Source organism: Pteropus vampyrus, unplaced genomic scaffold (genome assembly GCF_000151845.1).
Source record: "Pteropus vampyrus isolate Shadow unplaced genomic scaffold, Pvam_2.0 Scaffold286, whole genome shotgun sequence".
NCBI lineage: Eukaryota > Metazoa > Chordata > Mammalia > Chiroptera > Pteropodidae > Pteropus > Pteropus vampyrus.
In genome coordinates this window covers 1,696,963-1,714,001 of record NW_011889067.1, presented here as the reverse complement: position 1 = coordinate 1,714,001, position 17,039 = coordinate 1,696,963, and the positions used below count along the sequence as shown (strand labels likewise).

At 42.0% G+C, this 17,039-nt stretch overlaps 1 protein-coding gene across 4 annotated transcripts in view; it reads right to left on the bottom strand.

The window, feature by feature from the left end:
* CRTC3 (CREB regulated transcription coactivator 3) overlaps positions 1-17,039 on the bottom strand; it is an 83,800-nt gene that overhangs the window by 20,833 nt on the left and 45,928 nt on the right. For all 4 annotated transcript variants that reach the window (XR_002776425.1, XM_023521000.1, XM_023520998.1 and 1 more), the window contains exons 3-6: positions 14,783-14,902; positions 8,621-8,682; positions 7,169-7,231; positions 4,722-4,822 (exon numbers count right to left, since the gene is read on the bottom strand). Coding sequence is in view for 3 of the 4 variants with exons in the window: in XM_023521000.1 (XP_023376768.1) it covers positions 4,722-4,822; positions 7,169-7,231; positions 8,621-8,682; positions 14,783-14,902 (346 nt within the window). In the remaining variant the exon portion in view is untranslated. The remainder of the gene's footprint in view (positions 1-4,721; positions 4,823-7,168; positions 7,232-8,620; positions 8,683-14,782; positions 14,903-17,039) is intronic.

Here is a 17,039-nt window from a genome sequence, read left to right as displayed (position 1 = left end):
TGCCATCACTACTGTTCGTTTACTATGTGCTAGGCACTTTACATAGATGATCTCACATCATCACCACAGAAACTCTATGAGGTAGGTGCTAACCCCTGAGATCATACAGCTAGTAAGTTCCGGGAACTTTGGCCTGTGTGCCCTCAGAATGCCCAACTTGCTGTATCTGGAAGAATTTAGACACTTGAGAGTGAAGCTAAAGGGGATGCTCCAGGGTGAAGACAGGAGGAGAAGGGGGACAGAGAGGAAAGCTAGGGGGAGGGGAAGCACATGTGTATAGCAAGGGCCAAGAACAAGCTAGAAAGGAGATGATGCTGCCCTAAGCTGGCATGATGCAGGGAATACAAGGTCATGGTTAGAGCAGTGACATGATTCAATTAAGCTTTAGAGAGATTGTTCTCACAGCAGAATGTGAGATGAATTGAAAGAAGAAAGCCTTAAGGCAGGAAGACCAGGTGGAAAGCAACAGAATAGTCCTGGCCAAAGGCAGGAAGTGGGGTATCAGTAGGAAAGACGTAAAGAGAGCGCAAACTGAGGCACCTCAGGGGTAGGCTGACGGGTCTTCCCAACTGAATAGTGTTGGGTGTGGAAATAAGTATTAAAGATAACACCCAAGTTTTGAGTTTAGGTGAACAGAAGAAGATGGTGATGGTGACGACTGATATGTTAGCACCAAGCTAACATATGACTAAAATATCCAAGCCTGGATTTTTACTACTGGATAAAAAAGATCATAGGACACAACTATAAATAAAGGGTTAAAAATAAAAAGGAACACGCTGTGACTGGATCTCTGGAAAGAGAGGCCACTTACTTGCATCAGTCCCACCAGGGATGGGACAGCAGGGACCAAGGCCACATCTGTATTCCAGAAAACCTCGCGGCCTCAGAGTCACCAAGCTGACCTCCTCAGTGTAACCGAGACCATGTTCCCTCTTGCCTGTCCCACGCCTGACAAATCTAAAATAACTCCCAGCACAGTCCTGATTCGTGGAGCAGAGGGGCAGCAAGAGATGTAGTCCTTAACCAGAGTGGGTCCTTTAAGAAGCCTCCGGTGCTTTGGCCCCTCCATTCTGGGCCCCTCTGCCATACGGGTGGCACCTTTTGCCCCGCTTTGTGATTTGGGATGCCTGTGTTCGCCCCTTCTCCCTCTTATCTGCGTCATGAACAGGCTCACTTCTTTCAGGGTTATTAGCATTTTAAAACTCTTCCTTAACTATGCAGCTCAAAGCGGAGAGCTTGTGGAAAGGTCACTGACATCCTGGACTACACCTGTTCCAGAGGAGGAACTCAGGGCTGTAGTCCCCACAGCTGGTCATACTCAGCTTCTAGAGCTCTGGGTGAGAAGACAACTATCCCACACTCTCCAGCCCTTAGCTCTAGCCTGCTCTGAGAGGACAGGGAGCATCCCAGTCTCCTTCACAGGCTGGCAATGAGCCGAGGAGATTTAGGGGACAATCCTAGGCTTTGGGACAGGGCAAGTGTCACAGAGAGCCCTTAAATGTCTGTATGTATCTATGTGAAATAATTAAACTGCATATGCTTCAGGGAAAGGATCAACATTTTTTTTAATAGATTCTGGATAATTAAAAAAGGAGAAATTATAAAAATCTTGTTTCGTTGTATAAAAGTTTATTTCTGTCATTTATATCAACTGCTTATCATTTATGCCTAATTGTCATGCAACTCAATAACCACTATGAAAACTGCTAAACATGTATCAGAATGATGGCTTTATTTTCTTGGGATACAAACCTCTACTCCTGAATGTATCAAAGTTTATTGCTCATGTAGTTAAGCTAAAAGCAGATGCTCTTTTATCATCTGCTCACAACGACAACAACAAAAAATGATGGGAACATTCATTGAAACTACATCATTATGGTCAGGAAAGATTCCCAGGGAAAAGGCAGTATTGTTTCTGCTGGGGAGCCATATTCTGGGCTCCAATTATATTTTTCCATCACTTTTTAATCTTTACTTTATTTGGTTGGTCCTATAATAAGAAATACCTTTTTGCAAAGCTAGTTGATATTTTTAGAATCCAAAAGGAAAAGAAAATGAAAAACTTTAATGAATTACAGGGGGAAAATACACGAAACTATTTAAAATAGCTCCCACCAGCAAATATAATTCTCCAGAAATAATTCCCATCCTTGGAGACTTGAATAATATTTTAAACACACTGGCTTCCCATATAAACACATCCATATTTGGATGTTTCTGAGTTCTGCTACACTCTCAAGGCAACCGTACAATAGCAGCCACGCGGTTCAGACGTTCAGGCTGGAGGGCAGCCCAACTTCCATGGCTGTGCGACACTGTGGCCCAACAGCTCCTAACTGCTGATGTGAAAAGGAGCGCGCACCTGATTCTCGCTCAACTCAACCCGGAATGCTGCTCGAGAATTTCTTTCTATTCCTGCTTTTCCTATTGCTCTACCAAGATCAGCGTTTTCATTCTTCCGCTTTTCTTATTCGTCCTCACTTACACCTTCTGACGTTTCTCACCTCTTCCCTCAGACGCTAGATCACTCTGAGCATATATACTTCACTGGACTGCTTTACTTACTTTCTTTTCTCTTTGTATGCAAGCCTCAAAAGCTCCTTAAATTACTTTTGATTTCTTTGTTCTCATTAGGCCTTTGTCCCTTTCTAGAAAATTAAGGAACGCCAGAGGCAGAGATGCAGCTCTTTATTGGACATTTCAGGGTAAAAATCTTTCCATCTGGTTCCCTCCCAGTCAGGGGAGACGAGGGTCTTGCTGTGCTTAGGTGGCCCTGCTGGCCACAGTCTCTGCTTCTTTTAGGCTTTGCTTATACTGTCCCATCTCTACCTATCCTGAAGCTGAACGACTCCATCACCCAGGCATCCCACTTCTCAAACCTATATCTAATTCCAGAATAACTGCTACCTTTCTTCTCCTCTTCTCATGTGTGGAAACATGGCTATCTCGCCCTAACGGATTCTTAAAAACCTCATACTTTACAAGCAAACACCTATTTAGGCAAATGTGGTCATCTCTGAATTGCATGAAAAGAACAAACAGAGCAACAATTATTATTAAAATCCTATCCCCACTATTTGCAAGGAAAGAAGACCAGGAATGTTCTCTCAGAAGGAACAGATTATTTAGGCTTTAAATTGTCTAAAAAGTAAAGAAAACCAGAAAAGCTGGTGTTATGTTGGCTAAAGATTTTCACCTGTTTCAAGACCAAACACATAGCCCTATTTGGACAACAGTCCAAAAGACAACAGTCCCTCCGGAATATTGACTGGCATATGGAATGGATAATTCGAAACCATTGTTCTTACTCAATTACAAGCCCCAGAAAATCAGGCTCGGACTGTGTCTTACTGAACCAGCCTTGTTTCATGTGCAGGTTAGATGCTAGCATCTAGCGTGTTTTAGTGGGTGCTCTGCACACATAGCCACTGTGTAGTTTCTCCGCACTTTCCCATCTCTGAGGGCTCCTCCGGGCCAGGCATAGTGCTGGGGATAAGACCATGAAGATGCTGACATTGAGAAATCGACACCAGACACAAGGAATGAGGAAGGCAGTCCTTCCTCGGCACTGACACAGGTGCCAAAACAGCCATCTGCATGTAGGAGCTTTGGGATGTTAGAAGAACATGGGGAGCTCTGGGCTGGCAAAGAGAGGAAGGTCAGGATGGCTCCACAGAAATGGCAACAAAGCTGAGGGTGTTGACCAGGTAGGCCAGGAAGGAGTTGAAAGAGGAAGAGACGGGTACAGGATGAAACATTAGTAGAACCCAAGGTGGTTCGCACAGCTGGCTTGGGGAGTAAGGCTGGTGAGTGAGCAGAGAAGGGAGGGAGGTGAAGGAGGCCTGAGTGCTGAGGCTCCTGTCATTCCAGACTGAAAAGATTCAGACTCTCTCCTGGAGGTGAGGGGGTGGCGCTGAGGACTTTAAGCAGGAGACTAATGTGATCAGATCTGTGTTTATTCTGGAAGCAGATGGCATGACTACACCCTTCCCCAGCTCCTGCTCGCCCCTGGCCTCTCTGCTCCCCTTTACTCACTGTGGCCCAAGGGAGGTGAACAATGGAATACCCAGCAAAATGGGGAACGACTGAGCAGGTGATGCCCAGCTCCAGTCCAGCCCCATCCTCTTGTCAGGCCATGCCTTCCCTTCTCTGCTCAGCCCTGCCCTTCAGACTCTCCTCAGCACTCCTCTTGTAGGGGCCAATCTGGGCCAGAACTGCCAGCCACTGGGGCGACTGGCCTCAGTCTGGGGTTCAGTGACAACAGGCATGGACCCACAGAGAGAGGCTACGTCCTCTCGACAGTAATAAAGGTGATATTTAGTTCCATCTGTCGCTTCTGGTTTTATTTCTCAGTTTGTTCAGATTTTGGATGGGAAGAGGATCTTCAGAGAACCTACATAAAACTGGACTACAGGAATATAAGACTGGAAATAAAGAGGCCAGTTAGAAAGTTATGGTGTGTCCATGTGAAAACGAAGACTGCGGTGGGGAGGGAAGAGACCTTGAGGGCCGAGAGGTGCCAAGGAGGGGGACTCTGCCACGGAAGAGGCAGGAATGAAGCATGTGACCTCGTTTCATCATAAATCCACACGTGCTCCCCGCCAGGAGCGTCGCCTCTGAAGACTACCGAGCTGGGGAAGGGCATGCACCATTTAAACGCCTATGACAGAACGAGAAAGCACAGCCGCTGTTGGCGGGGGGCCTGTGTGTCTTACCCATGTATGGGGCCGGCCAGGCCGACTGGCCCCCTCCTCCATAGGGGTCCTGGGGCTTGGTGCTCAGAGCACTGGTGTGAAGAGCAGAATCAGAATTGGTCCTAAGGGGGCAAGAGACAGTCTGGTTGAAATCCATTTTTCCTTAGTGAAAATGCAATATTCTTTGTAGAAAATTACCAACAGAAGGTAAGGATAATCGATTTATAATAATCCTTAAAATGAGGGGTTTGGACCAACCTGAAGTTGCTGATGTCCATGACAGCCTCTGAGGCTCACCCACACCCAAGTGGTTTTAACTTGTACCTGTATAATCTTATCCCTTGATGCTGATGGTGCAATGATCCATTTTAACAAGGTGGGCCCCAGATTCATAGCTTCCTGTAAGACCTGCCCATTCTTCCTCACGACCCAGAAGAGTGCTGTGACAAGTATATTCTCTGTGGCTGCACTCATTTTCTCCACTGATAACTCCTCTTCCTATATGAAGGATCACCTACAGCAGCGGTTCTCAAACCCTCTCAGGCAGTGTAAGTCAAGATGAGTTTCAAAGTGATACTAAGATGTTCTTCGCCTTTTCACTCTCATTCTCTGGCAAGCACAGCGGAGTTTTCCAGTAGCTATGTAACATGTGATGTCACCACAAAACAATGTATAAGCAGAGAACCCAGCTACTTTCAAGATATTTGTAAAAGGTATAATAACATTATGCCACTTGCTAAGTATTTTGCTTTGAAAAACATAACTTCCCTTCTTTCTTTTTTTTTGTATTTTTAAAATGTATCGGGGTGACATTGGTAAAGAAAATTGTATTAGTTTCAAGTGTACAATTCATAATACATCACAAATCTTTCTTAAAAAATATGTTATTTAACATGTAATGGGCTTATTATTTTTATTTTGTTTAAAATTCACTAATAGGTAGATGGAGGAAATTTAAATCATTTCTTCAATTAAAAAATAATTAATTTAAAAAATAAATAAAATTCACTAATAAGTATCTTTTTTTTTTAAATTTCTCAATTTAATTTCTAATATCAATAGACAAATACCAATAGACACACCCATATAAACAAACTCTCAGCACCTCAAGGGTGTTAAGGTGGTAAAGGAACCCAAAGGTAAAAAGCTTTGGAACCTCTGATCTGTGGCCTATTTCCGAAATCCCCCCCAAGAGCTCCAATTTATACACAGCCTCGACTCCAAGAGATGATTATTATCTCATCCAAGGATCAAACTGTCTGCCATAAGAGGAACCTGTGGACTTCAAGTCAGCTTAAAATGTTTCTTTGTGGTCTGTTCCAGGTGACAGCTTCATGCGGCCATTAAGTTGCGTGGCCTGACTGTGCACACCACGGCTGTGCTGTGGTCAGATGAGGGGAGAAGCAGGTCAGAACCTGTGTGTTGCAACAGGAAGAGCATGGATCTGGGATCAGAGAGCCCTGGGTTCAGATTCCAGCTCCTTTACAGATTAAAGAGACCCAAGAGAAAATATCAAATGCAAGGAGACAACTGGGAATTTTGTTTGTTTGTTTTTCTTTTGAAGATCTAAATGGCTTTACTAAGCAACTCGTGAATCAGACAGCATCCCATCTAGCAACAAGGGCGCTCCCTAGTGAAATTTGAATGCGGACTGGATATTAGCTAATATTATTGTGAATTTTGTTAAATGTAATAACAGCATGTGGTCTTTTATTTTTAAGTTCCCATCAGCTCATAAGACTGTCAGAGATATCTAGCTGGTGGTGGGATGGGGGTGGGAAGAGGGGCTAGAGAAGAAACCAGAGTGGCAGAATGGAGAAAAGGACCGCGGCTAAAAGACAGGCACAGGGACTTCTTATAACTCTTCTCCTTTTTGTGTATGTTTAAGATTTTGCACTATACAAAATTTTTTTTAATCCCAGTTCCATCACATATTAGCTAAATGGCTTTGACAAGTCATTTAACCCCTTAGAACAGAAAAAAAAAAAACCCACCTCATTCTTATAAGATGCTACCAGACTTGAAAAAATGACCTATGTGGAACACTTACCCCTGGAGTCTGGCCCAAAGTGATCATAACAATAGCTAACGTGTACTGAATACTGACCCTTCCCATGCATTATCTTATTGAATCTTCACAACCATCCCTTAACATAGGTACTATTATCTCCCTTTTCCAAATGAGTAAACTGAGGCACAGAGAAGTCAAATAATTTGTTCAAAGTCACATAGTAAGATGCAAACCATGAAGTCTCACTCCAGACTTCATGTTCTTACACTGTGCTATGCTGTCTCCTGTGGACATTCAATAAATGGTGCAAGGTTTGGTTTGTTTGTTTTTAATACTTCACATAAGCACAACTGATATAAACATATCTGGTAACTGGATAATATAAAAAGAACATCAGGAAAATCATATGGACTGGTCTTCTTTAAAAGTTATTTCTACTAGGAAACAACCCATGTACCTGTTAAGTGCAGATGTCAACCTGAACCCAGGATGCTTTTCTTCTTTCCAAGGAGAATGCTGCCTTTAAAAACCAGAATAACATAAAGAGAAAAAGAAGTTCAATTCACAGAAAGCAAAGGAAAAACTCAGACCTGTGTTTGAGAATTGCCTCTTCAACTCACCTAGCTGTACAACCTGAGGAAAGTCATTTCAAAATGCTCACTTCACTCATCACTGTTAAAATGAGGTCAGACTAAATGATATCTCCAGCTTCTTTGATTTATGATTTCTATGATAAAAACAACTACAAATCCATGAGAATGGGATTAGCTAGCTGGGCATATAAGAATTTTTTTTTTTTTTTTTTTTAAAGAGGGCAAACAAGCACCTTTCAATGCCTTTGGAAATAGTTCAAGTCCATGATCGACTCCTCTCTAGGGGATATCAGGTATTTCTCCAGAAGTGTAACAAATGACCCCTCATCACACACCTTGAGTGTGTGTGTAGGGAGTGCCGTGGCAATCCTGGATGCAAAAACTTTGCATTCTCATATAGATAGCCATGAAGAGGAATACAGCTGTTACAGTTACCCAGTATGTGAAAATATTCATTTAACTAATCCTAGTGCCTGGAAAGCATAAGACATTTTTTTCTTGGATACAAAATTTTAAAATATCAGTTAAGAGATATCTTTTTATGATTTAAAGAAGGTATTATACTTATCCTACAACCTTGGGTCCCAGGATTCATGAGGGTACTTGAAAACCTACTTAAGGTAGAGCCAGCTATTGCCCACCTTCATGCCCACCTTTCCCAGGTCCTGCCTACATCATCCACAGTAAGTGCTTGGTCAGTATGTGCCCAGAGAATGGACAGAGAGTGGACCTCAATCCAGAGAGCCCAGTGTTTTCAATATGTACATTTCAAATGCTTCCTAAATCTGACTTGTGGTCTGAAAATGATACCACACAAAGTATGTAGCAATCTTTTCAGTTAATTTTATATTCCATTCCCCTCTATACTAAAAAACGCTTTTTAAAAAAAAATTTTTTTTTATGTATCCTCTATATACCAAAATACTCAGAGACCCTAAGTCAAATCCACTGTGCAAATTACCACTTGGGGAGTTTATTAAAGCTTATGTTCCTTTTAGTAGCTTACTAAACACCCTAAGGACAGGCATTTATTTTTCCACGTATCAGATATAAGAATGCCAAATCAGAGTATTATATTGGTAAATGTATCCCAACTGTGTTTCTATTTGGTTTTAAAAATGAAGGTCTAGATTTAAACTTTCATTTTAGACTTTCATATAAGCCTACGATTACATGTGAAAAGACAAGTTTTGTAAGCGAAAACAAGATTCTATGCTTTATATTAGAAACGTCTAAAACAGCATTCAAGGTCGATAAAGTGAAAGCATCCAAAAATAACATATGCCCATCGTATCTTTAAAATATGGCTTGCTTACCTTGGCCAACTCTCATCCAGGGGCTGTGAGGAATAACTGGCTCCAAAAGCACTACCGTCGAAGTAGAATTTTTAATAAAGGAAAAATAAACGTGATGAAAAGGTGAAGCAGAATTAAGACACTGGAATTGTAGAGAGTTAACAAACAAGTGAATTTTTGGCCCTTATCTTCATCTCTACACCCAATAGCTCTTCCTCCATGCCCTTTCTTATCAACTTCCTCTGGAAAGTCCATTCCTCTATCTTCTAACCAGTGCCATCTTTGCACGATTCACGTGGGTGTTTCTTATTTTTTATGCTTGCCTCGCATCTTTTGCTTTTAGGAACTCCCTCCGCCGCCACTCCAAACCTAGTAAGGTTGTCATTCAGGGTAGGCCTCCCTGTCCCACGGGAGGTACCCAGGCCCTGTATTTCCAGTCACGGTACCCTATCCCCTGGAAACAGTGATTGGTTCAGGGATGGGCTCATGATACAAACAGGACCAAAGAGAGTGCTTTTGAGGGGAGGAAAAAAGTTCCCCCAGTTCAGGAGATGAAAGCCTGTCTATGCATGACTCAACACGGAAGTGGCACCTTGCAGATACGGAGTCTCAGTGCTTTTGTGTAACCCCTGGATCAAGCCCCTGGGTGACATAAGCCAATAAATTTCCTATTCCAAGTTAAAGAGAGTTCTTATTACTTATAACCAAAAGATGGCTACAATAGATTGCGGAGAAATGTAAAGTTCCTTATGTTGTCAGGGGCTCCATTTTATAAATTCTGTATTCTTTGGTGGGCCTAGCATGCTTCAAAATATATTCCGTATGCGTGAGCATAAACATGATGCTGCACTACACATGCTGAGTATAGTAGCCCAACATTTTGGTTAATTCAGTTCATTACAATCAAAGAATAGTCTTCTAAAACATTTTAAATCATAATCTTCTCCTACTAAAAAATCTTCAGTGATTCTCTATAAAAGAAGCCATCTGCTTGGGCTCAGGAGGAAATGGGCCCTATGCAGAGGCTGGGCTGGGCACCCCCGGCACGCGCAGGCTCTGGCTGTAGAAGTGTGAGCATCAAACGCTCCACGGGTCAGTATGAAAGGTCTCCTCTGCCAGGAGAAGCATTATGATCACGAGTTTCACCTTCTGCGTATTAGTTTGTCATGTTTAGTTATCTCATTTCTTAATCTGAATCTCAGTCAATACAAAAAAAAGATTTTTCGAAAGAGAGACATTTCTTCAACATGAACTATCAGGCCTAATTATATGAAGTACAGATTAGAAGAGACCACAGTAGGAGATAGAAGAGAAAAAGGTGATAAAGAAGAAGGCCCTCTGAGAGATGACACATATCAGTATTTTAGTAGGCAGAGCCATTAGGCAGGAGGCGCTGAATCGCATAACCTGCGGTTATCTGTTTTCCTCTTTTTTCAGAGTTTGATGAATGTCAGAGAGCTTAATTTCATGAAGCAGAAGTGAACCACTTGTCTCAGCACACTGCCATCCTTGAAGTCATTCTAATTTAGTAAAGCTAATTAGAATGCTGCAGTGTAATAGGAAAATAATGATAAAACATTGATTGCTTCGATGTTGAGGTATAAGTTAGCGTTTTAACCTTTCTGATGTTAATGTTACAGTCCACCATATTTAATGGAGGACACCGCCCACCTTGATGCTCCAGTTGGGAACCTCGGAGTCAACCCAGTCTGTTCTCTTTCCCCGCAGCTCTCCACAGTCCCGCAGAGGTAAATCCCTCTCATGTTCCTGCCTCAGTCCATCAACAAGGGGACTCGTACCCCTTCCCCACTTGGGGGGTGTCAGAGGGAAAGTCCTTACTCACTCTTCCCCAAAGAAAGGGGAGTAGCTCTTCTATTGGTAAGAGGACATCTGTTGCCCAAGGGAGGGGTCACTGAGCCACTGAAGCTCCAAATAAGTCCTGCCAGATCTTGGTCTAGAGCCACCTGCCTCAGTGGGGCTCTCCTTTAGACTTCCTGTTCCCTTGTGCTGAGTGCACCCGGGGCAGGGCGCAGGCACTGCCCTCTAGCCTGGGGGCCACCATCTTCTCTTCTACCAGAGACAGAGTTTGTGTGGGCAGGCCTGTGACCGTCCATGCAGCCAGTGGGATAAGAGAACTACGAACCTGCTCATTGAACCTACACACCAAGGTGAGTTCCAGGGTCAGATTTAATATGTAAAACTGGTAACAATTTGGCTCCTTCCTAATTTCTCAACTAGGTCTTCACCGTCACTCTACTTCCTCTTGCCCTTTTTACCTCCAACTATGTCCTGCTAGAATATATGTGAAAGTCAAATGTTAGGGGAGATATACAAGTGGCACCTTTTGGGGTCTTATTCCTTGTTCTCTGAGATGGAAATCTTTAATGGGTGTTAGGTAAATAATGGGTTTTGTGATCAAATAAATTTTGGAAACCCTGGTTTAAAGATAAGAAGTTTCTCAACTGCAGGGCTTTTCAGAGCCCTAATAACTGAGGAAAGCACAGTGCTTCTCAAATGTAACAGGCCATGCATTTTGAAGAGACAGTGTTCTACAAACCAACATCCAAAATTTTTGTCTTATCCAATGAAAAAAAATCAAAGCAAGGCCTATCTACTCCCAAGAGGGAAGCCATTCCTAACTGCAGCAGGTCTCAAGGCCTCTCTTTAGTGTTCAGTCTGTTTTCCCAGGTTTAGTATACTTTCAAATCTTCTTAGGGATATAAATCAGAAATGTTCTAAACGTGTTTTCCTGTCCTTCTAAAAACACATCGCTTATAGAAGAAGGCATTTACTAACATTTGTCATTGTTTCCCCTTCTTTTTCAATGTGTTACCCACAGGTCTGAGATACTCTTACGTTTGCTGTATATTTATGTTAATAGATCAGAAATTCAACAAGATGGTGTTTGAGATACATGATTGCTGCCCATGAGGAATGAGAAGGGCTGCGAGAGACTGGAGCAGCTGCAGAAAGGAAGAAGAGCTCCTATTGTGAGTTTTCAAACCCAGGCCCCCTCTCCTATACCCTGAGAGCGGCTCCAGGCCAGAGCCCCACTGAGCAAGCGCCCTGCGCTTTGCTTGCGGTGGCCACCATGCCAATAGCAAAGCCCACTGCACCAGCCTGCTCTGTGGTTAAGGCCGCCCACCACAGGAGGAATCTCCCTGAGCCAGAACTCTGCTTTTCGTGGCTGCCTACTCTGGGAGGAAGCTGAAATATTTGTTAAACAATGTTCATTTCATTTGAGATCACTATATCATAGAGCTGAATCTTCATCTAGGCCAGTTTGCCTGTTCTAAAATAAGACCCCGGCCAAGAAACAGCTGTTAACGAGAGAATTCTAAATACATTTTTTCTTTTTGTTCTAACAAAGTCTCAAACCAATGTTAATACTTTCAAATGATAAAACTTCATTAAGGAGGTAACAGACAAGTGTGAAAGGCAACCATTTTAAGCAAATTATTTCAAAATCATACGAATGCAGGCCGAGAAAGGAAAGAAGGAATCACAGCCCTCTTCCTCCAGGTTCTCCTGAATATCTTCAACATAAAATCATCCCACATTTATATTTTACTGGGAGCTCCTGATCTCCTGACTCCTCAAAAGAGACTTGCAGTTCATTAACAGGCAGGCCTATGTTAAAGAGGTTTTTTTTTGAGTTAGCAGATGTCCAGGCCAGGATCCAGTTTGGTGCTTAAGAAGAGAATACAGAGAGATGTCTCACAATCTGTGAATCAGACCTGTACTATTTGCCGAACGACTTTCACTTCTCTGTACATTAACTGGGGTTTTACTTTTCTCCAACCGTATTGGCCAGCCTACAAAGGTGATCTGCTTGGCTGCTGCTCTCACAAGTTGACCCACACGTAGGGTCAGGTTATCTCCTATAATAAAGAGGCCCCTTCTGAAACTCTGCAAAGCTATTCCCTCTGCCTGGATCATTCCCTTCCCAGCTGCTTTCCTCTCTCTTTATCACTTACGACCATCTGAAATTATTTTCCTTAAACACTTTTTTTAACCTGTTTGCTGTCCGTCATCTCCCACAGGACTGTAAACTCAAGAAGGCAGGGAGGGATTTGTCTGTCTTATTCACCACGGAGTCCCCAGTACTTAGAAAAGTGCCTTGTACAGAGAAGAGGATCTGGAAATATCTGTTGAATAAATGAACACATTATCCTCTTACTTCTTTCTTATCCTTCAAGCCTCATATTTTCCTCCAGGACATCTTCTCAGTACCCCCAAGACTGGTTCAGGCTGCCCCTCCCATGAGCTCAACGACAACAACTACAGCTATGCCTCAACTACAGCTCAGTACACTGTGCTGTGACCACTTCCGTGCCTAGCTGCCTCTCCCACTGAGCTGTAAGCAACTTGAGGGCAGGGACCATATTATGTTTGCCATAATATCTATAGTGTCTACAAAACTGATACTTAAATCGTTAAGTGAATGAACATTCCTCTGTTGCTTTTCTTCAACCTCACCTCTTCCAAGTTACTCTTTTTGGTTCTAAAAGCTGTATATGTATATATTTACACTATATTTACTGCAAAAAGGATCTGAGATATTCCCCCCCCACACACACACATACAAAATATTTAGAGAGAACACCTACATAGAAAGAGGGAATTGAGAAATCAGGAAAAGATATATTGTTAAATCAAGCAAAGAAGCAAAGTCTTCGCTTGAAAATTCCAAGCAATTTGGACAATGGTTTGATGTACTATTCTACCCACGCACATGCAAATTAGCTGAAGAATGGACTCAATTCTCCTTTCTTTTTTGCATTCTATGTAAAAGTTATTATACATTCCTCAAAATCAGCTGTCATCGTCACTTTCCCTGATAATAGCCACATACTATACGAAACTAAGAGTGAGGGTATCTCAATAGAGCAAATGTGTTGTGTCTCTGGGGACAGAAGAGAGAGGAAGAAATAAATGTTCCCCAGGGTCATTATCCTTGCCTCCAAATAGAAGGAAAACTGCAAGAAGCTTGAGGGCAAGAAGAGCAGCAGCTTCCTCTGTGCGTCCCCGTAACTCCTCCCACAGGCCTTTATTGCGTGTGGTCGTGGGCACGACTGAGCGGACTGGGGTATGGGGAAGGGAGGCGCCTAGGCCAGGAGTCCGCTTGACCTGGCTGGATCTGGGCCCCTCCGACCTCAGCAGTGGAATCTTGGGCAACTAACTTCAACACTCCGTTTCCTCACTGAAAATGGGGATTAAAAAAACAAACTACTCTGTGACTTTTAAGGACTAAATGACATATAAACTGCCCAGCATAGTGCCTGGCATGGGTAGGTGCTCGGTAAACATGAATGCCCTTCCCCCCACTTCCTGGTTTCTAGGCTCCTGAAGCCAATTCTGCCATCACTGCCAGGAATTTAGCTCAGTAGTTAGACTTGCCCCGCCTTTCTGTGCCTTCCTCCACCCGTGTGTGAGAAGTGAGAGCGCAGGCCCTCGTGGCACGCTTATTCTATGTCCTCTCCCACAAATTTAGCTGCACTCTATGCCCCTAAAGCCCCTGGCATAATGCTGGCCATCCAGAAGTGCACCCTGCTTCAGCCTAGTGAGAAGTACTGGTTAAATAACATTGTCAGATGAATTCATCATCTCCTTTTCTTTATTCCTAGCTAACAGCATAAGAGCATACATCACTGTCTAAGAATTTTCCTAAATACCAGCCTTATGTTTTAGTTTTCATTTTATTGAGTTTGAAACTCCATAAATAGAAAATCATATGAAATTTCTTCTGTAAGTTTTAACAGCTGGTCAGCAGGTCAACAGAAATAAAAATAAGTCACATATCCCTGTATGTGTTTAGCTAGATGGACTAAATCTCTCAAAGCTAATTCAAAGCCAGATCTAACTCTGAATTTGTTGATTTCTCAAGCAAAAGCTGAGAACACCTTGCAATGGGGCTGAATTACATGTTGTTTATGTACAGTTACTTCTGAACATACAAACTAAACTTTATCAATGTCTCCACAAAGTAAACACCTCCAATGATATTTCCAATTTTTGGCTGCGGAGATGTTTCTAGTTTCCAACTCACTTATTTTGATCACCTCCACTCATCAGATAAAATGAGGATGTTGAAGGCAAAGAGGAATTGCACAGAAGATAAATCCTGAAAACCTTCCAAACATTTCAAAACGTATACTCTCCTCAGACAATGAAAAAGGATATTTGCCGTCCAGGCTTGTCCCCAGATCTTCGGTGAAGGGGGTGGAAGCGGGTCCTGGATGGCCTCTCCACCAGCCCGTGATGGCGGGTTCCCCGCACACTATCGGCTTGATGAAATGAAGGCTGCAGAGAGAAGGGAAGAAGAGTTGGCCTGTGACCATGAATTTACCACTCATCCTCAAGAACGATAACTAATACACAAAAAAAACAAAGGAAAAGATTGATTTTATCATTTTACTATATGACCATATGTGTATATGACTGTGCCTGAATCAAGGTAAATAAAATAAGGTAGCACACAGAGCCATTTCTATATAGTTACAGAATAATTAAAAATAGTCTTTAGTGTGTTCAGATGAGAGCTGAAAGAATGATATATTTAAAGTTGTCACAGTTAGGAGGCAGAGAATCAGAGGACTACGGATTCATATATCAAATCCTAGAAACTAGGAAGTACACTTGAAATGTAAAAGAGAAATATTTAAGACAGAAATAAATTGGATATTTGCAGTATCCAGTGTCCAAATATACAGACACAGTATCAGAAATAAAATGGGACATCTATAGACTGGGAACTATTTGTTCTACAGTGTCTTTTTAAATTTTTGATTGAAATGACAATATTTAAAAATTCCAGGAAAAATAATTCAGACTTAGGGGGTTTCTCATGAAAAACCAAAACAAATTGGCCACACTTCTCCCACATGGCAACGATAGGCTGAGAGTGGCTGCTCTCTGTAAGTGGGACACCCACTCTCACACTTTTAATGGTTACAGCAGACCACTTTATTGACTTATTTTGTTAGACATTTGAGTTTGTACCCCGAATTAAGAAGAGGAAAAAAAACAAGATCTAGATATAATTGGGAAACATGTAACTCGTTGTTCCCAAAATGGCACAAAAAAGAAGTATAAAGAAATTCAAAATAAATCCATGATCAGTAAATTCAAAATCCTTTGTTAATAGGTGCTTGGAGTATATTCTTAACATTTTTGAGAATGGCATCATAGAACATTTTTGGTTGTCAGAGAACAAATCCTCGACTAGACCATTTTATCACACATAATGGGGCAATATATGTATGCACATTGCATACACAGAGATGTGTTTGTGAAATACATGAAAACAGATTTGATTTTAACTAAATCAAATCATATATAAAATAGCTCACTTACTATGAAAGGAATCCTCTGATAGAACATGTTTTTATAGGGAGCTTCCTTTAGCTAAGCATTGATCGCTCATTTTTCTTGGTTAAACATATGAATTTTCTCATATTGAATTTGGGAATTACTCTTATTTCTCCTGAGTGGGCTGATAAAATGTCTGGACTAATTTAGCTTACCAGTTTCAATCTGGTTTTTTTTTACAATCTAAATCTATTAACTCCTAAAATAAAGAGATCTGAGTAAGGAACAACTTCTGGGCCTAGAAGAAAAACACCCACTGTGATAGGAAAGCTGGATGTGGATCTCAGACAACAGAGCACTCTATTCTAGGGAGGGGTACACTGAAATATCTTTGTTAATCGAGGGGATGCACAGCACGCTTTATTATCAGAAACTGTTTACAAAATAGACATGATTTTAGGAGACAGATGACTTTGTTCCAGGAGAAAGTACTAAGGTACTATAGTACTAACTACTATGGTACTAAAATCATATATTCACTACAGTAATGTTAAATAGACTTGAAAACATAATGTTTTCATCTAGGAGTCTTACAACTCCCGCCAGAGAGGCTCCTGGAGGCCGGCCTAGAGGGGTGGGGCTGAGGCCTTCAGAAAGCTCTTCAAATGTCTTCTAGACTTCCTATTATACATACGTTTTCTGTTTACGCTTGCCTCTTTTGCCTTAAGCCCTGCTGGCCTAAGTCCTGTACTGCTTGGACTAAGTTTTGGGGGGAGAGTCTTCATTTACATTTGATATTTTCTTTTCTTCCTCACCGTGGCTCAACTTTAACGCTCGGCCCCTGTGGCAGCTAATCATCTTCCAAACTGTATTTGGCTTTAGCCTTCTCAATTCACAAGGACCTGCCTTGCTCATCAAATGAGTTAGAGCAATTGTTCAATCAGAGAAGCTGGAGGATGAAAGAGTTTTCAGAGTTGAAAAGCCTGTCAAACACTATGGAATTTGGTACTTGGCCTAGGTCTCTGGGCCCCGAAAAAGTTTGTGGCAAATGGACACGTGTTCTCTGTTTCCACCGACTTCCAACTTCTCTTGCTTTGCCAATGCTAAAATTCTGTTATTTAAAAATGTA